Here is a 22,754-nt window from a genome sequence, read left to right on the forward strand (position 1 = left end):
TATCGTACGGGGGTTTTGGTGGATTCCCCTTCAGTTAGGGGCCATTAATTAATTACCTAAGGGTCCCAGGAGGGAGGGAGGGTTTAAAAAATCTATACATGACCTTATCTCGGGGAAGGAAGGGGAGGAGGGGGAGGGGGGGGGGGGGGCGGGGTGGTAAGTAATTCTCAGGTAATATTTTACAAGTCAGAATTTGGATAATAGTCTCGGGAAATAAAAATCGCCCAGAAAATTAAAGGGAAGTTTGAAAAAGTACAAAAAATTTGTATTTACAATGTTCCGCAAACTATGAGATCTATTTTTTAATTTTTAATATACAATTTCACGAATATATTGTTATTGTGGAAAATTTTTATTTCATAATAAGTTTTTAAAATTGTAAATCTGTTCATATTTACACACTTTGAAGCTTATAAAACTAGAAAACTAAAGGTAAAATCTTACTTAAGAAGTGGGAGGGGGAGACCAAGAAATCTTATGTGTTCTTACATGGGGGTTGGGGGGGTTAAAAATGGGTAGAATCGTCCTTACCTAATCAACGAATGGCCCCTAATACATGGTCCGAATCGCCATTTTGGTATCGTGGAGAAGGGTGGATGTAGCTTCAACTTCCGGGGAAGTCTAAGTGGTGCCAATTACTCTATTCATCTCGAGAGTGAAGGGCTCAATTTGGGAACAGAAGTATTCACTCGGTGAGGTAACGAACAAAGGCAGATAAAAAAAACTGACGAATGAAAGAAAGGTGAAGAAGAAGGCGAGGTGTGACATATGCGGAGATTTTTTTCAGCAACCTGTCGTATCTGTCATCGTTTATGTTTCGTTGAATTAACGTCGTATTCCGCTGACTCGTTCTTGTCACTTTTTAACCTTCCAAACTCGACCCCAGTCAGCCCTCCATGATCCAAGGCTCAAGGGTCATGGAAGAAGTTTTTAACTTCTAACGGCACGAAAAGGCCGCCATCTTTCTGAACGCTCGGCAATGTATCAGGAGCATGAGTGGAATTCATAAGTAGAGACCTCTCGCTATATAAGGTCCTCTTAAAAGCCACCGAAAACCCCGTCGTTTAGGGGGTTTAAATTGCAGGATAGAGTCACGCCGCGACGCCACGCCACTCCATGACTTTGCGGAATATCATGCATATACATATACCTATATTTGCAAAAGGATAATGAAGAAAGGAAGAGCCGTGGAGAAAGGAGCTGTCCGAATTACGCAAAGCTGAGCTTAATCAACCAGCGATAAAGGCGAAAGCTCCGATGGCTTTTCTGCCGCTTCTAACTCGGTCTGCTTGATTCTAATCAGGGCGAATCCGATAATAAATGGCTGAGTGAACGTGCAAATATACAGGCACGCTAAAGCCGTGTGTTAGATTGCGATAAGACTCACTTTCCTGAAGCGTTTTAAAAACAGGAAAGACACGTGACTTGGTTGATCACTCCTTTGACGAGGGAAAAATTATTTTTCTTTTCCTTTTCGCGTTTTTCCTTTACTTAGCTTTATTTTATTTTTTTTACCTTCATAGCTTGTTTGCGAAGAAAGTTGCTTGTGTCTCTCTGCCTCCAGAGAGTTCACCAAGCCGTAAAAGTAAAACAACCTCTTGCTAGAAATTATGAACCAGTTTAAATAGTAAAGTAATGACGGAATACGAGACCTGCGCTTGCACCGCGGCTAGTTGGAGGTGAGCAACCCCCAGGTCAAAACGCTTCAACGATATGTCCTCTTGAAGCTCCGCTGCTTTGGTGAACAGGCTGCTTTCTGCGCTTCTGAAAACGGAGAAGTCAGCTTTTACTCCACTCATTAACCTCCTTGTGAATTAAATTATTGATAACCGGTTAATTTTTTTAACTTTTTTTTCTTTCATGGTGCCACTCGAAATATTTGTGGCAAAAAAAATAATAGTCGCGAAACCTGGGTAGGGGGTAGGAAAATATTCAGAGATCGCGATCGTTACTAATTATTGCAATACTTTTTAATTATTTATATGTATTAGGGTGGCGCAAAAAACCGACTATTTTTTTTTTCTCGAGTCACGTGTGACAAAATGTTAGTTTTTGATGTTTTAAGAGCCCACTCCAAAGGACAGCTCAAAAAAAAATTTTAAGAGGTCGCTCTACATTTTTTAAAATGAAACTTATTTTTTTTTTTTGTCTATAAAATTATACCGTAACGAGAAAAAAAATTGAAATCGATTTTTGACGATTTCTGACGTTTTAAAAAATGTGGAGCCAACTCTTAAAATTTTTATGTTTGAACTGTCCTTTGGAGTGGAGTCTTAAAACATCAAAAACTAACATATTGACACACGAGTCTCAAAAAAAAAATAGTCGGTTTTTTTGCGCCACCCTAATATATATATTGTATACGTTTCCAGATTTATAAATCAAAAAAAAAAAGTTAAAAAATTAACCACCCCACCGAATTTTTAGTCATTTGTAAAATGCACGGAATGAATTTATTTTTAACAGTTAAGGATAATTATGACAAATTTTATCGCTTGCCAGTTGTTTCAATTCTGTTACAAGAACGCGAAAGCTTTAAACATAAAGAAGCTAACGAAGAGGATTGGCGAAATTCTGAGCAAGATAAGTCAGCTAGGGGTGAAAAACGAGAAAATTAAAATTTACGTACCCTTGTTTATTATACACTGTATATTTTCGACCTTAATTTTACGGTCCGATGTAAGCTCCTTAATTCGTGTCTGCGGGTATGCGACAAAGCTTTTACCCGGCATAATTAAAAAACGTTTACCCTTCGCATCAAGCGACGAATATAAAATACCCTCGTACTTATCAAGAGAATTTCAGAGAGTGACTAAGTCAGATTTTGCACTTTTTGTCATCCCCTAAGTATCGTGAAATCGTTTCGAACTCTAGAAATAGGATAATAGACTTGCAATTATTTTTGCGCGGTAGTTAATATAACAGTTTAGAAAAGTCAGGGAAAAACTGCAAAGATTTTTACGGTATATTCATTCGCTTTTGCAGTTACAACATGCTATTATACAGATGTTATCTCATATTTTATGTATCTGTTTTTTTTTTTTTTTCTTTATCAATTTCCCGAACTTTTTCTTTAATAAAAACACAAACGCGATCGTAAACTCTGTTATTGACCCAAATTCCGTCCGATTTTATTGCTGGATACGAGATATAAAATTGTCGAATACAATTTCCCTCAAAAACGAGGGCTCCATGCATAGAAGTTAGAAAAAATCAATTTTTTAACTTTCCAAAAAAAAGAACATTCATAGATGTGGTACAAAATTATTTTGAATATCTTAAACATTGATTTCGACTGTTGCAAAAAGTGCATTCTCTTCCACAATATTCTTGTCACACAGATTTCGATTCGAATACTCATATTTTTTCTTAAATTACTTGTTGTACAATATATTTCAGCATCAGGTTAAATACAAAAAAAAAAAACATCCCCCGTTATATCAGACAAGAAAATCGCTGTTATCAGAGTAGCAAAATGTCGTCTCAAAGTATATTTCCATCGAATAAGTACATCAGCCCGTATAATTAAAATAAATTTGACGCATCGAGCCCAAGTTATCTCTCAGAATTCCAAGACGAATCATGAATAGGCAAATCGAGTCGTCGTTTCGCAACCCTGTATGAAAATGGAAACGACAACGAAATAGGTAGACAGTATACATATACACGACCACCTACAAAGGGGGTGAATCATGACTAATGTAAGGCGTTGCGGTCGAGGTTGAACATTGAAGTGCGAGCTCTTAAAATATTAAAAATCTCCTAAGGGATGTACTCACTTTCGCTGAATGCGAACGAGGGCCTCGAGCGAGTCCTGGAGGCGGCTTATCTCCTGAGTAAGGCGGTCCGCCTCGCGTTTGAGGTCCTCCATCAGAGGGGCAGCGCTGGTTCCCGTGGGCACAAGCTCATCCCTTAGATTAGGCACCTGGGCCAGCCGCTCCTGAGGCACCTGTTCGGGGGGCGACGGAGGGACGAAGAGGCGTCGTGGCGGCTTCCTGGACCCGGGGGTGGGCGCCAAGCTTCGGGCAACGAGCTGGAGGTCGTTGGCTGGGATGACGTTCCGCGCCTCTTTCGCAGCGGCCTGAAAGCGGCGGGCCTGATCTGCGGCCCTCTCCCCCCCCGCCTCGGCAATGCCGGCCATGCAGCTCCCTGCAAGCCCGCAAAGCTCTTCGTAGACCTCCGTCATCTCCTTGAGCAAATTGGGGAGGCAGTGCAGCTGGTATCTCTCGGTTATCGCATTCGTTGCCCGCAGCTGCAGCACGTACGCGTTGTGGGCCTCCAGGTAGGACCGCTTCAACCCCTGATGGTCGCCGCCCCCTTCGACGTCGACGCTCAAAAGCGCAGCGTAAGCTCGCTTGTAATCGACTCGAGCGCGCTGCAGCTTCTCTTCAGTTTTACTCACCACCTGCTCGTACGCATCGCGATGGGCGAATATCTGCGTCACATTTTTGAGGTTATGTACAGTTAGGAGGCCATAAAAAAATCGATTTTTGAAGAATTTTTTAATTTATTAAAGTAAGTTTTAACTGTATTTCAAAAGTTTTTATTTGTAAAAATAAATGTTTTCAAAGCTGCTATAAGTAAGCTTCGGGGGCACTTTTAAAAAATGGCGTCTTGCAGTGAACACGATATCTCTGGACTGAATAATATGAAATGAAAAACCAAAAATATCTCGTTGATATAATGTATTATCTTGTAATTGATCGAAGGAATAAGCAAAATAATAATTTTCAACAAAATGGCAGCTTCTCAAAAAAGAAAAAAATTAAAAAGATTTTTGACAAAAATTTGGGCCTTGAATTGTTTACAAGATGGAAAATATTTATACGTGAGTAAAAACCTTCGATTAATTGCTGAAAACTATACTTAAAAAGTTTATGTTAAAATTTGAGGCTGATCGGTTAAGCCGTTTCCGAGAAATCTGGCTCACCGAGACTTTAAAAACACAGTTTTGAGAAAAACGCGTTTAAAGTTTTAGAAGCACTTTACACGAAGTATAAAATTTGTTTTTTCAACTTACATCGAGTTGTTAATACTTGCCGGATTGACAAGAAATTTTCTGTGTGTACTTAAATATATTTCGTACATTACGAAAAGAAAATAAAAAAGAAACGGACTTTTTGAAAATTTTAACTGTATATAACCCCTTAACCCAAATTAGCAATTACGCCGTTAAACGTCGAGTTACGTTACGCAGACTTTCTTTTTTATCGTCATTATACTCATCGACGTTATGCAGTCCCTGAAATAAGTAGATACTTGGGGGAAAAACGGTGGAAGTTAGCAGATTGAGCTTTTACGTATTTCAACAATGAAGGCTGGCTAACCAAATCAGGTTTACTTCTAAACGCGGCTCAAACGATTTATGTTGGTGCTGTGCGATTAATCGATTAATCGTTTTTCCTATTATTCAATTAATCGACGATTTCGATTAATCGATCAATCGAAGTTCCCACATAATAATTCTGCAGATCAATCGGTATATGAATCGATTAATCGAAGCTGCCAATTACCGATTAATCGATTAATCGGCTAACTTTTATTAGTACTTAAATGACAACTGAAGACTGTTACAAGTCAAGTAGTCCAAAATTCGGTCTAACCGTGATTCAGAATTTGAACAAGATTCAAATTTCACTTCATTTCAAAATCAAAATAAATCAATATGTAGAAATTTGGTTTTAGAAACGATAAAAAAAAAAAGAAAAAAAAAGAAAAAACCGCAAGTAGGTAAAACGAGATTAGTATTGACCGTGTTATGGTTTCTGAAAAGTGGACGTTGAAATCGGTTGATTGTTATACCTGATATACGAGTGTATAATCGCCTTGAAGTAAGGATCGTAAGTTTTTACGGCTTCGTGTTAAGCCGGTGCTTGCAGAGGACTGAATTACACCCGGGTTTCAGACAGCAGGTTCCTTGTTGTCAGTATCGGAGATCTCGCACGGTGAGTTACTCTCGACATTTTGACGAGCTTGATACTTTTATTCGCAAGGAGTCGCGGGGTCATAAACCGTCAAAAGAAATACCGAAGCTTTATTGTGTCGTAAAAAACGCAGTGCCAACTGTACGCCTGCCTATCGCGATTCTGTTCGTTTCTTCCAGAAAATAGACTCGTTGCTGAGTCAAGATTTTATGGACGTCGAGTAATTTCTCTAGCCAACTGCAATTTCCGGTTGCACGGTGCAGTGACCTGTTGTCCAAGTGCTTTTGGATTCGTTTCAAAATTTCGAAGATGCTCAGAAATTTCACGAGTCGAAAGGTCGTTTTGTCGGGTTCTTTATCAAAAACGGTTCTTACTTTATTTAGACGGAAAAAACGTGATTGATTCATGCTTAATTTCAGTATAATATATAAATGAAAACTTATAACAAGTTCAATTAACAAGCATTATAATGTTGCTGAAAGAATTTCAAACATACTTTAGAAAGCTCGTTCCGAAGTAATTAAACTCTAAAAATACTGACAAGGTTTTTGTCGTAACTGACACAAGTTCGGAAATTCATTTACTCTCGCAAGTCAGTTTGAAAAGAATTTCTCAACATTTCAACAAGCTTAAGTGTTTTACGGTAGAAACAAATGAAACCTCACTTTTCTCCCAAATTTTGACATCACCCTCCAGGCATTAAAGAACTTTAGAGATATTTCGTGTGTACAGTCGAGTAGAAAAGTTATTCTGAATGAAAAAATTATGATACAGATGTTTAGAATTGCCAACCAAAAAAACTTCTCATAAGTTTGGTCACAAAATTAAAATCTTTGGTACAGAAAAGCATTAAAAGCTCTGAATTTCGATCGAATTAGTTGAGTAATTAACAAATTGAAATGGATACCCTTTTCCGAGGATATATATATATATATACCTACTTGTAATACGGAAGCAAGTACCAGCTTATACACAAGGCAGTAATGCTTGTGATCAATCTCCTGAATTTCAATCAATCTATACTCATCCTCGCGGCATGAATAAATTTAATCGATAAATTTTGATCGAAAAAATAAATTTTTTTTACAACATCTAGGATTTCGCACGTATTGCACGTACTATTTTTCCCAATCCACTGTGGAAAATTCGATTTTACGTACCTAAATTAGTGCGCAAAGTAGAAACATTTCCGCACTAGTGCGAGAATGTAATATTTTCCGCACTCGGTTAATGTAAATTTTTTTTTCTCGCCCTTCTCACCTTTCTCGACTGCACCTTCCGGTGGAAGCTCGCCTCCTGCGTTGGCCGTGCAAGCTGCTGCTGCAGGACACCCGCGAGGTCCAAATTCGCCGCGGCGTCCGCCTCGACCTGCCGCAAAAGGCTTTCCCAGGCACGGCGCATCCCCCCTGAATCTCCCCTCGGCTCTCCTGAACGTCCACGAAAATCGTCGACCAGCCGCCGGACGTTCGCCGCGTGGCTTTCCATCGCACCCCCCAATTCCTGAGCGAATTCCGACACTGCAAGGGATGGAAATACAAGTTGACAATTAACGTTTGGTATTCTTTTACCCCATTTTTAAATTGACCATTTCCGGGAGAGGCGTGTCATCGTCATAAATACAGCAGTAACGTGGCGAGGGAAAAATCTTTATTAATTAATAAAAAGTACACTCAAGCTTGCGATGAGAAAAAAAATAACCAGATAAAATACTGCAGGCCATTAATTTTTGTACAAGAACTTTTAAAATTATTGCCATAATGATTCAAATTTTTTTGTTTAATCAAACAAGTTCAACGTTTTCATTTTGTTTTTGTTATTGGTCGTTTTTTTTTTCTCTCTCTCTTCTCTCTTAGCATTGTTTTTAGCCTCACGTTTCGCCTCGAGGAAACATTGTTCCGTAAGGGAAGTTTCGTGGAATTTCGTATATTTCAGATTATTTTGACAACTAATTAGAGAAAAATAATTTGGTCGTTGGATTTAATTTTTTTCATTTTTTGTTCGTTTGTTTGTTTGTTTTTATTCTTTTTTCTCCCCTTTTTTTTTTTTTTTTTTTTTGGTCACCTCCGGAACAAAGAACAAAAGCATCGAATTATCAACGGATTGAAAAAGTAAAAAATATATGAAAACCTCGGACGATGCAGTTTAAAATTGAATTGATCGATCTTTCGGGTTCTGGAAATTTCTTTTATCTTTTTACTTTTTTTTTTCAATATATTTCATCTTTTTCAAATTCGAAAAATTTCACCCTGCATACGCGATGTATACTGTATTTTTGAGAGTACAATTAGCGTTTACGAGTGAATATAACAATTTATCTCTCCGGCGCGCGGCCACGTGCGGGGATCGAAATCGTTTAATTGCGTAAGTAGAATCGCGTGTTTTCCCTAATTGCCCAAACACTCGACATATCGCATCGTTCGATTATATACACAGGCATTATACATACAATGCGCGACACCTGAGCGCAATATAAACTCTATATCTTGATGAGATAATACCGGTTGGAAAAGCGGTCAAGATCCGGTGTCACCGGTGACGTGAGTAACGATCGTTTTTATGACGGAAGTTGGGAATAAAACAAAACAAAAATAAAAAAAAAAAAAACACAGCCAGGAAAACCATCAGGGAACCGTGTCAACGTATCCCAGGGTACTTTATTTTTTTTTTTTATTTTTTTTTTTTTTCTCTCTCTCAATTTTTCCTCCCATATGCGAGGCTCTCAAACGTTTATGACGCCCATTTGCGGGATTACCTTTGTAACGCCATTTATTTTTGATAAATCTATCTACCGAGGGGGGGGGGGGGGGGGGGGGGAGATATGAAATAAAATGAAATTTATTGAAAAGGAAAGAATCGGGTGATGTTTTTGAAAACGAACAACAATGTGTCGAAAAGAAGTATGATATACATTATACATACATATTATATGTATAGACTATATGTTTATTACGAATGCATTGAATTCAAGCACAAAAGCATCGCATCATCCTTTCTACAACAGCGGATAAGAAAAGCACATTTTTCAATACCCATCTCGCTGGTGAATGAAATTGAATGATCGATACGTAAAAGTATAGAGTGTATAGATATGTACATGTAACACGGTTATTCTTTCTTTCTTTCTTTCCTTCTTTCTTTCTTTCATCAAATTCACGCATACATATATATATATATATATATATATATATATATATATATATATATATATATATATATATATATATATATATATATACATATATGTATATACATATGGGACATTTTTACCCGCGAAACAAAATTTACGGATACACACGAAGCCTGCATGAAAGGTTACCCCATGAAATCGGGAATATCTCTGGGAATTGTTTCTTCTTCTTCTTCTTCTTCTTCTTTTTTTTTTTTTCTCCTGTACACGGGATACAAAACTTCAACAAATCGAGATGCTCGAAGTGGAGTTTTATTTTTGAAAGTTTTTTTTTTTTTTCGCCTGGCGAACGACCTTCTCCCGCCCCCATATTTTCAACCCCCGGTTTCGCAGACGGTTTGTTTTAACAACGAGTATCCATCAGCCTCGAGGGTTCCAGTAGGATCGGCCTAATTGGAACATGAGAATATCAAATGACTTTCTCCGATATCACGTTGCTGTTGAATTTCACCTTCTCCGCCAACGTTGTTTTCCTTTCTCTCCCGGTTCAAGTTTCTTCTTCTTCTTCTTCTTTTTATTTTTATTCTTATCATTTTCTTCTCTCTATATACTTATTATTTTCATCCCTTCTCATCGTCTTCTACTTTTTCTCCGATACTATAGTCACGTGTTCTATCGACACCAACACCGGCAAAGGCGGACTCTCGACAGAAGCGAAGCGATCGGTTATAATGAGGATTCACAGAATGCGCTTGCCGCTTAATTAGCAGATCGGAGGTTGCCGGTTTGGTGGTGGGGGTGGAGGGGGTTAATAATGACGAGGGTGAGGACGCGGCCGCGCGGGCAAACCTCGAGCCTTTAATCCAGGCCGGTAATATGCATAATTAATGTAACCTTGTCAAAGATTGCAGGTGGGTATGCATATATAATATACAGAAAAGGTGTTTAGTCAGGGGTTGACCTGAATTCAGGTGGGGCAGATCAATACCTTGCCTGTTCACCAGCTCGGCTCTGCTGCCATGGCAACCTGCAGACTCCTTCGACATTATAAAATATTTATAATGTCGATTCGGGCGATGCAGGACATTGTTTAAAAACAATAAAAAAGAAAAATAAACAGAAATTAAATACAAGCGTCGCTCGCATGGATCGCTACTACACTCAGGACAATACCTACGTTGAGCTGCTCCGCCGCTCAGCGAAACCAACCCCTCGAATTACCTGCAACCGAGATCCAATTTCAACATCCCAGCACCTGCAACTCGCGATTCTCTGTATCTATAGCTAATAGCCTGCATACGTGTAATCTATGATGTGTGACTAGTTTCACTCGTCAAAATGAAATTCAATTTTAACAACGATATTCGACAATTCGTAACCGCGCGAAAGGGGGTGGAATCAAATTCCAAAATAACTTGTTCGAAGAATGTCATGTTTGAATGACAATAGGATTTGACGAATATATTTGCATAACGATTTTTTAAATAGAGATTTAATTACTCGTGCTAATTTCATTCGGCCAATTATATTGTATTCAACCCTCAATTCCTCTCTCTCTCTCTCTCTCTCTCTTTTTCTTCTTCTTCTTTCTCTCTTTGTCGAGCCGTCGACACCGCGACGACGTGCAGTTGGAATGTGAATAATCGATGTAATTACGCTGCATTCACTTTGCTTATTTAATATTTTCTGTATAACGCTGAAAAGAGGAATGATAAAATTCATTTTCAACTGAAATGATGTTGTGATTATATATATACACTTATCTGCTGCACGGATAAATTTTCAAAATCACTGATCTATAATAAGAATACATAATCGGTATCGAAGCTCTTAATTATCTAATGATATCAATATTTTTACATCAATTAATCAAATAAAGAGCGTCCGCGTGTGTCGTGGGAAAATTAAATTAAAAGGATTTTGATTTTTAACCGATCAACTTTGTGATTCGAAATAGAATTTCAAAAGTTTAAATCACGATCATTCCACAGTATCAAATAACACGAAAAGGCGTTTGAATCGAATGAATCCACAATCGATTTTCTGTTTTTTCAACATGAGGCTCACCAATTGTTACGAGAATTATTGGTGTTTCAGGTAAAACTTACAAAATCGTTGTATACAGCGCAGAAGAGAACTTTGGCCGCATTACGAACTTCCGTAAAAATGAAAAATTCATTCACGTCGTTAAAAGCGTGTTGTCATTTGGCTCATGTATACACACGTACCCCAAACCCCATAAACAATTCATTGCCTGCGGGTGTGCGGATACAATTCCAAATTCACTGATGCCTGGTGGGTTTTCTGCACGACTGATTCACGCAATAATACTATAATCCATAAGAAGATTGATTTCACTTTATATATAGTACATTCTTCTTTTTTCTTTCTCCTTTTCGTATACTATACATATAACGTAGCATTAGAATGGCGTAAATATTATACGCAAAAATTATTCCTCTTTGCAAAATGAGAATGAAGTCTAAGCTAAAAGTCTATTGTACAAAGTCTGAATTAAAAGTTATTGGAAAAGTGGCTTAAAAAATTACCATCAGAGTAAATTCCACCGGCAAGAAATGGCGAAGACGAGTAAAAATGCACACATAATGTGGATATATACCTATATTGTACATGGCTGTAAAAATATTGATATAACTTCTTCGCCTCGTAATGTTCCACGACGAAGTTGAGGATATTAGATTAGAGAGCGGGGTCATAATAATTCCGTTGTTAAATATTTTCATTACCCTTCCTCGGTTATCAGCTTTTTCGCTTGTATGAAATTGCGCATTAAGAATCGGCGGAGTGAAACGCGTGCCTCTTCTTGAAAGGAAAATTAATAATCTCAGAGTCGAAGAGGGTTAATATAATTTCTAAATGAAAATACGGGAAACCTCATCGGACACAATGAAGCAGAGAAACAAAATCCCGCAGTCTTCTTTACCCTTTGAGTCATGGTGACAAGTATTTTCATCACCTATTTTATATCCATTTTTGTAGATTTAGAGAACTTTTCAACATATTTATCTCTGTCCAGTGGTTTATGGGGTCGCTGATTACGAATGTGAAATCAGATTTCGAAAATTCAGTATGGCGAATCCAAACAGCGTCTCCGAAACCCCTGCAGAGAGTTTTTTGACCGTATTCGATCAAATTTGAAATTTTTATCTCTCATCTTGAATTTGCGAAATTTGCTTTCAGATTTGTAATATCAACGAACCCAAAAACCACGGAATACTTTCTTGTTAAAAAAGTTGACTCAGCACAATAGTGTGTGACTCAAAGGGTTAAGGATGTATGAGAAGTATAGTCAGGTCAAAAATATGTCGAATCAAAAACGTAACAAGATGAAAGGCAACTGAAGCTAATCAAGTCACTGTGATCCAGATGAAAGCGTTTCAACAATAAATTTCAACTGCAAAAACCTTGATATTAACGGCATCAAAGAAATCACGTTATTTCACTATTTTTTTTTGTGATAAATTGACATAGTTCTACTGACTGTACTAAAAAATAGCTCATTCTATTAGTAAATAAATTCTCGAAAAATCATCTGAGTCAGATTTTTTCTCGATTTCATCAGTTGGCGGAAAAATCTACTCTAATATCCAATCGTAATCATTTAAAAATGTTAAACTTGTGATCGAGCAAGAAGTGTGTTATTGTTATGCACAATTTGACTTGGACGATCCGTAGAAAATTCATTTACGAATAAAATCAGCTTATGCTAATTAAAATCAGTCAAGCAAATCGACGTTTTTTTTGGGAGGGGCAGGGGGGGTAGTAGAATAATGAGATTTCCATGATTTAATTAACATATTGAGGTATTGTTATTTGCATTTCAGTGTTTCAACAATTTAGCTTCCATAATCATGGAAAGTTCTTGAGTTGAATGTGTAACTAAATTAGCTTCAGTGAAAGTGTTTATGGGGTCTACTCAACTGACGAGCAAAAAAAAGGTTCTTTTCGAGAATTGTTTTAATAAGTTTTAACCATTAAATTTTTTTTTTATTGATTTTCATCACTTTTTATACACAAAAATCGTAGTTGAAAATCAGTCTGAAAAAAAGTAGGTCTGCGGTGTTGATGATTTCTCGGAGATGGTTAACCTGAAACCCAAAAATCGAACGGTCTTAGATTCAGCGTGGCCTTGGAACGAATAATATGATTTCTGATACTTGAAAAATTAACAAAATGGCGGCCATTTTTCGAAAAAGTTGAAATAGACCGCTTCTTTGCCGTTTTTTGCAAAAAAATAATATTGTTAAAATCAAAATTTCAAAAAACGTATGATTCATTCGAAGGCCATTAATATGCTGAATCCAATATCGTTCGATTTTTTTGTTTCAGGTTAACCATCTCCGAGAAATCATCAACTGCGCAGACCTGCCTTTTTTCCAGACTGATTTTCAACTGCCATTTTCGTGTATAAAAAGTGATTAAAATCAATAAAAAAAAAAAAAATTTCTGTAATTCGGAAGTGTATTTATTAAGCCTAACAAAGCTTATATCAATATTTACAGTTAAAGCTTATTAAAAAAAATTCTTGAAAAAATAGCTATTTATGTGGCATACCCGTAAATCGTCTGTTTTTTTGGCAAGGATAAAGATTTCAGGACGAGCTGAAGGCGAGCCGGAAGCGAGCCGGAAGCGAGTACTGAATTTATCCGAGCCAAAAAACGGTTTACGGGCATGCCACATACGATATTTTTTACAGTATGGGTATTGAAAAGCAAAACGAAGAGTGAGGTTATGTCGCGATCTGTTCGACGAAGCTACTTTATTCGCCAGTTTGGGATGCGCACTTTGAACTGCGCATCAAAACTGCGGAATAAAGACTTTATTCCGCAACTTTGTTCGCTGCCGTATAAAGCGTCACTTTACGGAACGAAAACTGCCACAAAAAGTGGAATTTTCAATGCCAATGCTGTAAAAACCCTTTTTCTTGTTCGTCAGTTGTGTAAACCCCTCAAGGCTTTCGCCACGCTTTCGTTTCAACAATTTTTCCACCCGACTGTACGTTCCATAGATCGTTAATCCGTACGAGCTGCAGGCCCAGTCGCCATTTGCGACCCCTATGATTAATTCAACCCTGATTCAAGGCCCGGAGTCGTTGTCCAACTCTACTTAGACAACGAGCAGGTGTAGGTATGAGTATAGCTATAACCACGACTCAATTGCGGGGTTCTCGTTACCGCAATTACGACGGCACACTGCAAGCTTCGCTCCATACACGCGTCGCGACGGGGTTGCATTGTCGCGAACAAGCAAATTGTCCCGTCCCGTCGCGAAGTTTCGCCCTGCGCCCTGCAACTCGGCTCGATATTCGCCCGCCCACGTGATTTTCTCTATTTGCGTGCCGAATAACTCGATTCACAATTATGTGCTCGTTACGTTGCGACGGATCCCCCTCTGGGGAGGGGCTAAAAAACGAGTGGTTAACCTTGGTGACCTTGATAAGACCAGCCCTAAAAATTTTCCCCTCAGATGCGTTTCGAGCTCGTGAAATATCCGGGAACAGCTTTTCTCCATGGTTGCATTGCATTTTCTCTTTTTATCAAATTACTGGAAAACTATGTCACTTATCAAATTCAAAATTGATTCGGTTCTAAGCGAATATATTCTGCGCCGATCGAGACCAAAATCATAAAAATCCCTTGATCCACTCTCGAGATGTCATCATTTTTACGTTATTACATTTTTTTTGTCGTGTGGATAATCGAATAACTAGAAAAATACTCGATCGATCATATGCAAAATCTAATCAGTTTTAAGTTGAGAAAAGCCCCGTCGAGTGACACCAGAATCGTCCAAGTTCGTTCATTCGTTCCCAGATGTTCATTCGAAAATGAGTCTCAAACGTTCTCTGAAACGCGGTGATATACTGAAAATTGAACTTTTCATTTCGGAGGTGACTAAATAACTTTCTTTATTCTTTTTTTAATTAAAATTTTGAAGTGAAATTTTAATTTGAACGAATGATTTAATCCATTCGATTTTTTGTACACTATATGAGGTAAAATTTTGATTTTCGTTTTTTACGATTTTTTTGACATACACTGCGTATCAAATAATTATCAAGTATACGAAACAAGGGTAAAATTTTCTGAGAAATCGATTTCAGCTATTTATTTTGTAGAATCATTCTCACATTACGAGAAAAACGGAAACCCTTAGAGAAAAAAAAAACTCAATTTCTTAATCACGTCCAAAATCAAGTTATTTTTAGTCAATATTTTCATTCTAAATCTGGTTTTTGAAATTCCTTCGTTCACCTCACCGGTTATCGATTGGCTGAAATTTGACACGCGACGTTTTAACACCGATGTGTGTTCTCCGATTGTATTCAACGTTATTTGTTACTCTGCGAACGGTTCGGAGAATCGATAATTGACTCTCCCTTAATTGATGGGGGAAAATGTAATTACACAACCAGTTATGGGTCAAGACGATACGCGATCTATGAGTGCCTTTGACGTGTGACGTACGAGGTACTGATGATCCAACACTTGTGGCTATATTACGTCGATCTTTTTCGTGATTTTCATTCCACTTCGATGTGCGGGCATCTATACGTATAAAAAGCGTCAAAACCACTTTACTGCAGAATACATGGATGCTATTATTATACAAAATGAAAACGTTGAATTTACCTCAATATTTCAACCCCCCTCCCCCCCCCCCCCCCCAATTTTATATCAACATCAATTTATTATCGGATTTAATATAATGCATCGGGCGTACCTACGGTCGAGGAAAAAGTTCAATGAAACTAACATCAAGTGCTCGTTCGTTTTTCTCTTCTCTTTTTGGTTCCACGTGTCGAAATTAATCATAATCCAGAACGTTTTTGCCTTGAATACATATGTATACATAATACATATATATATACAGAATACGGTTTTTGTGATTTAACGTAAAGCAGCTAATGAAAAAATTTTTGTCTCAAACTGATTTGCAGTGAATTCATTTACAAATGAAAATTCAGAGTTTTAATTAATTGAAATCTAAAAAAAAGTCGACATACATCGTAAATTGTTGAATTTAACTCTTCACCGCGTCGGGTAAGAGTAAAAATTTGCAAAAATGTAAAAACTCCAAGTGTCGAAAATTAAAAACATAGAAATTCGAAACCCAAAAAGTCAAAATTTAGAAAGATGAAAACATAGCCTTGCAAAATGTCGAATCTGTATACAATTCTGAATCAACCATAGGAATGCAACAATTCTACGTCACTTTTACAGTCACATTTTCCATCCGACCGTCGGCCCCAACGAACGTTGTGCTTTTGTCGAGCTTTCAGAGGACTTAAAGTAATGATTGATATACTGACCGTTCTGAACGAGCTTGAGGGTGTTGGCATTGTGAAGCTTGAGCGGTTCGTTGAGGGATGCATGAGTCAAATCCTTAAGGGGGTTGGGGGCACCCTCCTCGGTGGTGTTGCGGTTATTTTGCATAATAACTCGTTTTTTCTCCCGGCCTTTAGAGCTGCCGGAATTACCGACCGAGTTCGAACAGCTCTTGTCAATATTACTAAGGCTATGACTACTGTTGCTGTTACTTTTACTGTTATTACGATTATTATTATTGTTGTTATTATTATTACTTTTATTGTTATTATTATTATTATTATTATTAATCTTGTTCCTAGTCGGTTTTCCCGGCTTATTCTTCCTACCACTCTTCTCTATCTTCTTAGCGCTCGAGTCAATCTGACTCCAGTTAGAAACTTGGCACGGTCGACTCGTCAACACGCCAGCATTCAGTAAACTCCCAGCAGGTCGCCTGTTGGTTTCATAGATTCTAAGGAGCTCTTCTGCCGGATAGATGACGTACATGCCCGATCCAAGACGAATTTATTATTAATACCGCTAGAGCAACCATTTCTATCCTCCACTTCATCGTTACCTGCACCTGCTCCCCGGCCTTTATTATTATTATTATAATCCTCGCGATTATTTACGTAGTATAATAAGTCCGTTCCACCCGTGAAAAACATCTTTCTCATACTCCCGTAGTTGGGTCTACGATTATTATTCTATTTTTTATTATATTATTTTTCTTATTGCTCAGGATTCCTTAACGTGTTTCCATCCTCATCTGAAATCAGACAATAATTTATCTACGTTATTATTTTTTAAAAACATATATTTATGCGATCGGGTCTGAAGGAATCTAACGAATTTATTCACATCCTGAAGCTTTTGTAGAAAAGCTGTTTCATCGGATTTTAGCCGCCGCCGCCGCCGCCGCCGCCTTCTTCCTCGACTTTTCGTTACGCTGTACGTGTATCTTCGTATTCTTACCGGCCCGCGGCTAATTTTAACTTTTATAAAACAAGAAACAGCGTATTACCTTCACAACAGCCGATAGACTCGCGGCAACGTCATCTTAAGTTAATCAACTCAAAAATAGCTCATCATAATACGGTATACCTACGCGATAGAGTGTGTATTGTGTCCCAGCGCAGGTTGAGCTACCCTAAAATCGGCTATTTTTGTACAACGAAAATCGTGAATAAAAGTAAAATAGAATCTGCGACTACACTGGCTAATCTTTATTCCAATTGTATCTCCAAGCTCTATTCGTATCTGTAACTGGCAAAAATTCACAAATTTACATCGCTTTGATGTAAAAATATTCCTTCTTTAATCAACTAATTGCCTCTTCAATCAAACTGATCGACTTGTTATTCATCCGATTGGAGAACACTCGTTACCTAAATTGAGTCAATATTAACTCACCGGTGTATTTAAAACGGGTTTACACTTCGTTCGATTATATATTTATTAAATGTTACAGATTTATCGTTAAATTTAACCAAACGGAATGCTTTTTATTACTTTTCAAAACTCAACCAGACAGCCGAAAGTTTATCGTTTTCTATATCAAAAGATCAAATTAATCGCATGCGGACGGTTTACAAGAGTGTTTTAAACACTTTTAAAATAAGTGGTGAAGTATAAAAAAAAAAGAGAGAAATAAAAAACAACATTATTCGCGTAATTTTTTTTTTATTTTTTTTTATTTTGCGGGAGATCGTAAATTCGGTTTTCTGTATCGTTACAGTTTGAAAAATTGTGCCATTTATTATTTACTACTGAATTTTCTATAAGAATAATTTAGATTTAGAATCGTAGTGTATAAATACTTAATACTATATATACATTTGCGAAATGATATACGAAATCGAATTTTCGATAGCTAAATTTTCTTAGTTCCATTCAGCAAAAATTTTTTTGTTCCACGGAAATTAGTAAAGCGACGATTAAATAATGCGATTCGCTTCGCGTGTGAGAAATTAGCGCAACGAAACGAGTTTTGCGCTTTATGAGAGAGTGATTGCGCGAAGAAAACACTGCCACACGAATATCTGTCACTCGCCCGATGCTCGACAGATGTGGCAAAGCGGCGGGAAGCCCGAGGAGAATGAGAATATAAAAATAATCGTCAACTACAAGAGTTGCAATCTTCTTCTAGCCGAGGATGAGAGCGATTCCCAAAGGCAGTGACGAGTCGTAGGAATATAATAACCGAGCGATCGAACTAAACGCCCGATTCCCGATCCTGTGTTACAATATGAACGAAATAAAAATACTCAAGTGGTGGGGTTCAGTCGGTTTAGTTTTGTTTCGTTTCGTTTCGTTTCGTTTCGTTTCGTTTCGTTAAGTTTCGTCCCGTTTCGTTTGGTTTCGTTACGTTAGGTGTTGGTCAGCGGAGAAGTTGGCAGCATTAAATATTCAGTTAGGATTTATTTATACACCCGCTATATATAGTCGGCTCTACACTCCATTATATACACATAATACATATGTTGGACATCGAAAGCTTTCGAAGACCTCGGTATAAGACGGAAACTCGAAATTGAGAAGATCTTTGAAGCGAACGAAAGAAGAAAAGAAAACAGAAACTCGGCGAGTTGCGAAAACCGCCGCCGTTTCAAACCCGGCTCGCCGATTACGTTTCTAACAGGTATATTCCAAACACATGACGCGGGTGACTCCGCAGGTATTATTTGCACATATTTTTCCCCGCTAAGCTGAGCTTTTTTCTATTTACAAAAAAAAAATAAAAATAAAAAATACATAACCTCTATTATACACTTTCAATCCGCACGCTTGTCCGGCTTCAGACGTTCCACTTTCATCATCCCGCAGTTGAACGCGTCGTGTTATAATAACGCGTTATAGACATAATGCATAAATTTTCTTTTACTTCGACTATTTACAGTTTCGCCGATTCTCAATATAATACCTAATTAACGGATCGTGAATATATCAGTTTCAATACCGAATTTTTAATACTCTCCAAGTCGTCGCCACGTTACCTAACGCCGAGCTTAAACTAACGATAAAAATTGGAAAAACAAGACCCTCAAGGATTTTCGCTCGATTGCCAAAAACAAGAGTTAGAAGAAAAAACAAAGAAACATCTAACACAAGATCGTTAACAGAAAAGTTCGATTTCATCAAACATCGCAAGGGGTCAAGGGGTCAAAGAGGAGGGATGGAGAGTTTACGATAATTAACAATCGTAGGGAGAAAACTCACACTGAGCTTTTCCTCCTTCATTATCTGTCTGTCTGCAAAGTCTTCCTCTGCTGTTTTGTTGTTTTGCTTTTTTTGTTTTGCTTTTTTCTATTTTTCTTTATATATTAAAAATTCTTTTCTGCGTTTATTATTTACTTTTCTCAACACGGACGAGCAACGAGCACCACCAAAAGCGTAATAAGAGAATAAAAATCGGTCGGAATAGGGGTGCAACGTCGACGCGGATCGAAAGCTCGCGCAGCACTGACGGCGAGCGCTCGCGGCCTGCGTCTGGTCTTCGCTCTTCGGTCTCATCCTATATATATATATATATACACATTAGTTATACATCATGTGTATATATATATACATATATATATTATATATGCGTGTGTATACACGCGATTGTGTATACGTACACGAAGTTCCGACGCAAGTCACACGCGCCAAGGGTGAACCTGAAACGCCACACGCGCCCGCGCGGCCTCCGAGAGCTTTTCGTGAGCTTTTAGAGAGGCAGGTATTGCAGGTACCTGGCACAGGTAGGTATGTGTGCGCGGATAGAGCCGTACGTACGACGCGACGCGGCGACGCGCGGACCGCAAATTTATGCGAACGTACGCTTGTTGCTCCGACGCTCTTCCCCCACCATCGCCACGCGGCCAAACGGAAATTGGATGCGCGCGCATCGAGGCGAGCTTTCGCGCGCCGCGTTCCTCGACGCGCAGACACCTACTGTATGTATGCCAATGTATGCCAATGTATGCCGTGTCTTGTGGTGTGCAGGGTATTACCTGGCTGTCTGTAGGTACGTGCGCTGCTTTAGGGGGACGCGGGGAGGGCGGAACGGTTGGAGAACTTGAACTTGTATTGCGATATTTTTTTCTACTTCCTGTTTTTTATTTCTTCATTTTTTTTACTCCATTTTTTTTTTCTTTCTTTCTCGATTTATTTTTAAGCTAATTGACTTTACTTCGGCTTGTGTTTTATGTATGTAATACTATTTCTAACGCTATACATGTATATAGTAAATACTTGTATTATACCGTTTGCACCGTTTTGCAGAATTTTTTTAGAAAATTGTATTTCTGATTTTTTATTAAGCAATTTTTTCCCCTCAAACTCAGATTTGTCATTGGAGCTAGACATATTTTGCACTGTTGGAACGAGAAAAATTCGATTCGTTGTATGATACTCGAAGATTTTGGTATATTGGGTACATCGATACGTTAACGGTTTGAACGATTATGTTCGGATTATAAAAATAATCTGTACAAGTAAATTTTTGTAGCGTAGTTATACATTGGTAAAAATTTTGAGTACCTTTTTTTATATACGCTTTTCATGTTCTGGTGGAAATCGATGATTTGCGCTCAAGTACCATTATACGGATTTCAAATTACACGAAATTTTTCCACTGTGTCATTGCCAATGGCGTATTTTCTGCTTGCTGCAACGTGAAATTTGTTTGTTCAATATATTACATTGCTTTGGTTGAACGAGGCCTTGAAATAAATTTGTTGTTGCGCCAGCATCAAATTAGCACAACTATTAGAAGAAAATGGAGTACGAGAGAATGTTGTGTTTACATCGTTCCCAAAACTATATTTTTAAATTTATGTTGAAAAATGAAAATGGTTTAAAAAAAATCTATAGTGTACAGTAATTACAATAAGAAATTTCTCTCGATGCTGTGAAAGTAATTCTCTTAATCTTCTTGGTAAACAATGTGTATTATATGCAGAGAATAAAAAAGTAGCCTTCATTTAAGCTCCAAGTTCAAATATGTATGATCACGTAATTTGATGATATTATAGAACAAATTTTTTTTTCTTTTTATTTCTTGTTATCTTCTAAATTTTGAAAACAGTTTAAAACGATCGCAAACCTGTATATCAAAATGTGCGAAAAGTATTCGTATATATAACTGATTTTGTATACTAGATAATTTAATAACCGTGATAAAATATTCAGAATAACAGGATAAAAATTTCAGGAGACCCGGCAGGGTGTCGAGAGACCAGGAACAAAAGTGGTGAAACTTTTCTCATTTCCCGCGGATAAGATCTCTAGAAAAGTTATGATTTTCTTCCAGAGTATTTCGAACCCTCAGACTGATAGCTGTAATTTTCAGATAACAGAAATTTACCGGACATATATGAATGAATATATGTATCCATGTTTCAAATACTTTGCAGGAAAACTTGAAGGCAATCTAACAACTAAACAATTTATCAAGATAAATTCGCAGCGCAGGATAAATTGCCTCTTGCGAAATTGCGAAATAGCTGAAATACACACACCGATCAATCCTACATGCGAGCAACTTGTTAATTTCGAAAAGGAACCGGGTTTCGTCAAGTTGCCTGTCTTCGCCATGCGAGAAGTGCGGACGTACAAATGTGCCAGAGAGCCGGATGATGTTAAAATCTCGACGTGACTTCTCGCCGGGAGTCGGTTAAATAAACGAAACGAACCTGCAGCGAACGCTTCGAGACTAAGTGTAAACATTTCAGTTTCTACGCGTCAGTCTAATTGTAAAGCATTTCAGCTTATGCTTAGCTGGTACAGTCTGTGTGGATAATGTGCGTTTCGAAGATAGGTTAGGTTGTTTCTGTAACATGTGCTTCTGCTGCTGCATGCGGCAGCGATATTATAAGTACGTAATACACGTTATAAACTTATCCCTGCGGTACGTGCGCATTTTGGGTTAATTATAATATTCCCACGTAAATATAGACGTCGGCTAAACCAATGGGCACGAAATCCGCACGAAATAGCTCAGCCGATATTCGCCCATCGGGGTCGCACGATCAGCAGCCTTAAACGCGTCACCGTTTTTATTTACCTGCTTGTATCATTGCGCGGTTTATTTATCACCGTTATATTATTCTTGTTCCGATATTTTTTTTATCCTCCCACCGACGCCGTTTCTCTCATCTTTCTTCTCCGCGTCTCTACCTAAATAGCTGACGCCGTTTTTCTTCTTTTCTATAACACCGCCGCGAGCTCGATTCATCGATAAACTTATCAAATCACGTTTCACCCTTTTCCTCTCGCCGCCGCTGCTGCTGTGGACCGCTTCTTACCGCGAGCTTCAGGGCGTGAGCTTGCATACATTAAGCGCCGGTCTTATAGCCAGCCTGCTTCTCAAATCATCCAAGTTTTCGTAAT

General features: G+C 38.0%; 1 protein-coding gene across 4 annotated transcripts in view; it reads right to left on the minus strand.

Moving 5' to 3' along the window:
• Positions 1-17,082, minus strand: part of LOC124409754 — a 31,683-nt gene extending 14,601 nt beyond the window's left edge. For all 4 annotated transcript variants that reach the window (XM_046887578.1, XM_046887579.1, XM_046887577.1 and 1 more), the window contains exons 1-4: positions 16,385-17,082; positions 7,185-7,441; positions 3,780-4,435; positions 1,653-1,764 (exon numbers count right to left, since the gene is read on the minus strand). In XM_046887578.1, coding sequence (XP_046743534.1) covers positions 1,653-1,764; positions 3,780-4,435; positions 7,185-7,441; positions 16,385-16,889 — 1,530 coding nt within the window. In that variant the 5' untranslated portion in view covers positions 16,890-17,082. The remainder of the gene's footprint in view (positions 1-1,652; positions 1,765-3,779; positions 4,436-7,184; positions 7,442-16,384) is intronic.
• Positions 17,083-22,754: the final 5,672 nt, after the last annotated feature.

This window comes from Diprion similis, chromosome 8 (genome assembly GCF_021155765.1).
Source record: "Diprion similis isolate iyDipSimi1 chromosome 8, iyDipSimi1.1, whole genome shotgun sequence".
Taxonomy (NCBI): domain Eukaryota; kingdom Metazoa; phylum Arthropoda; class Insecta; order Hymenoptera; family Diprionidae; genus Diprion; species Diprion similis.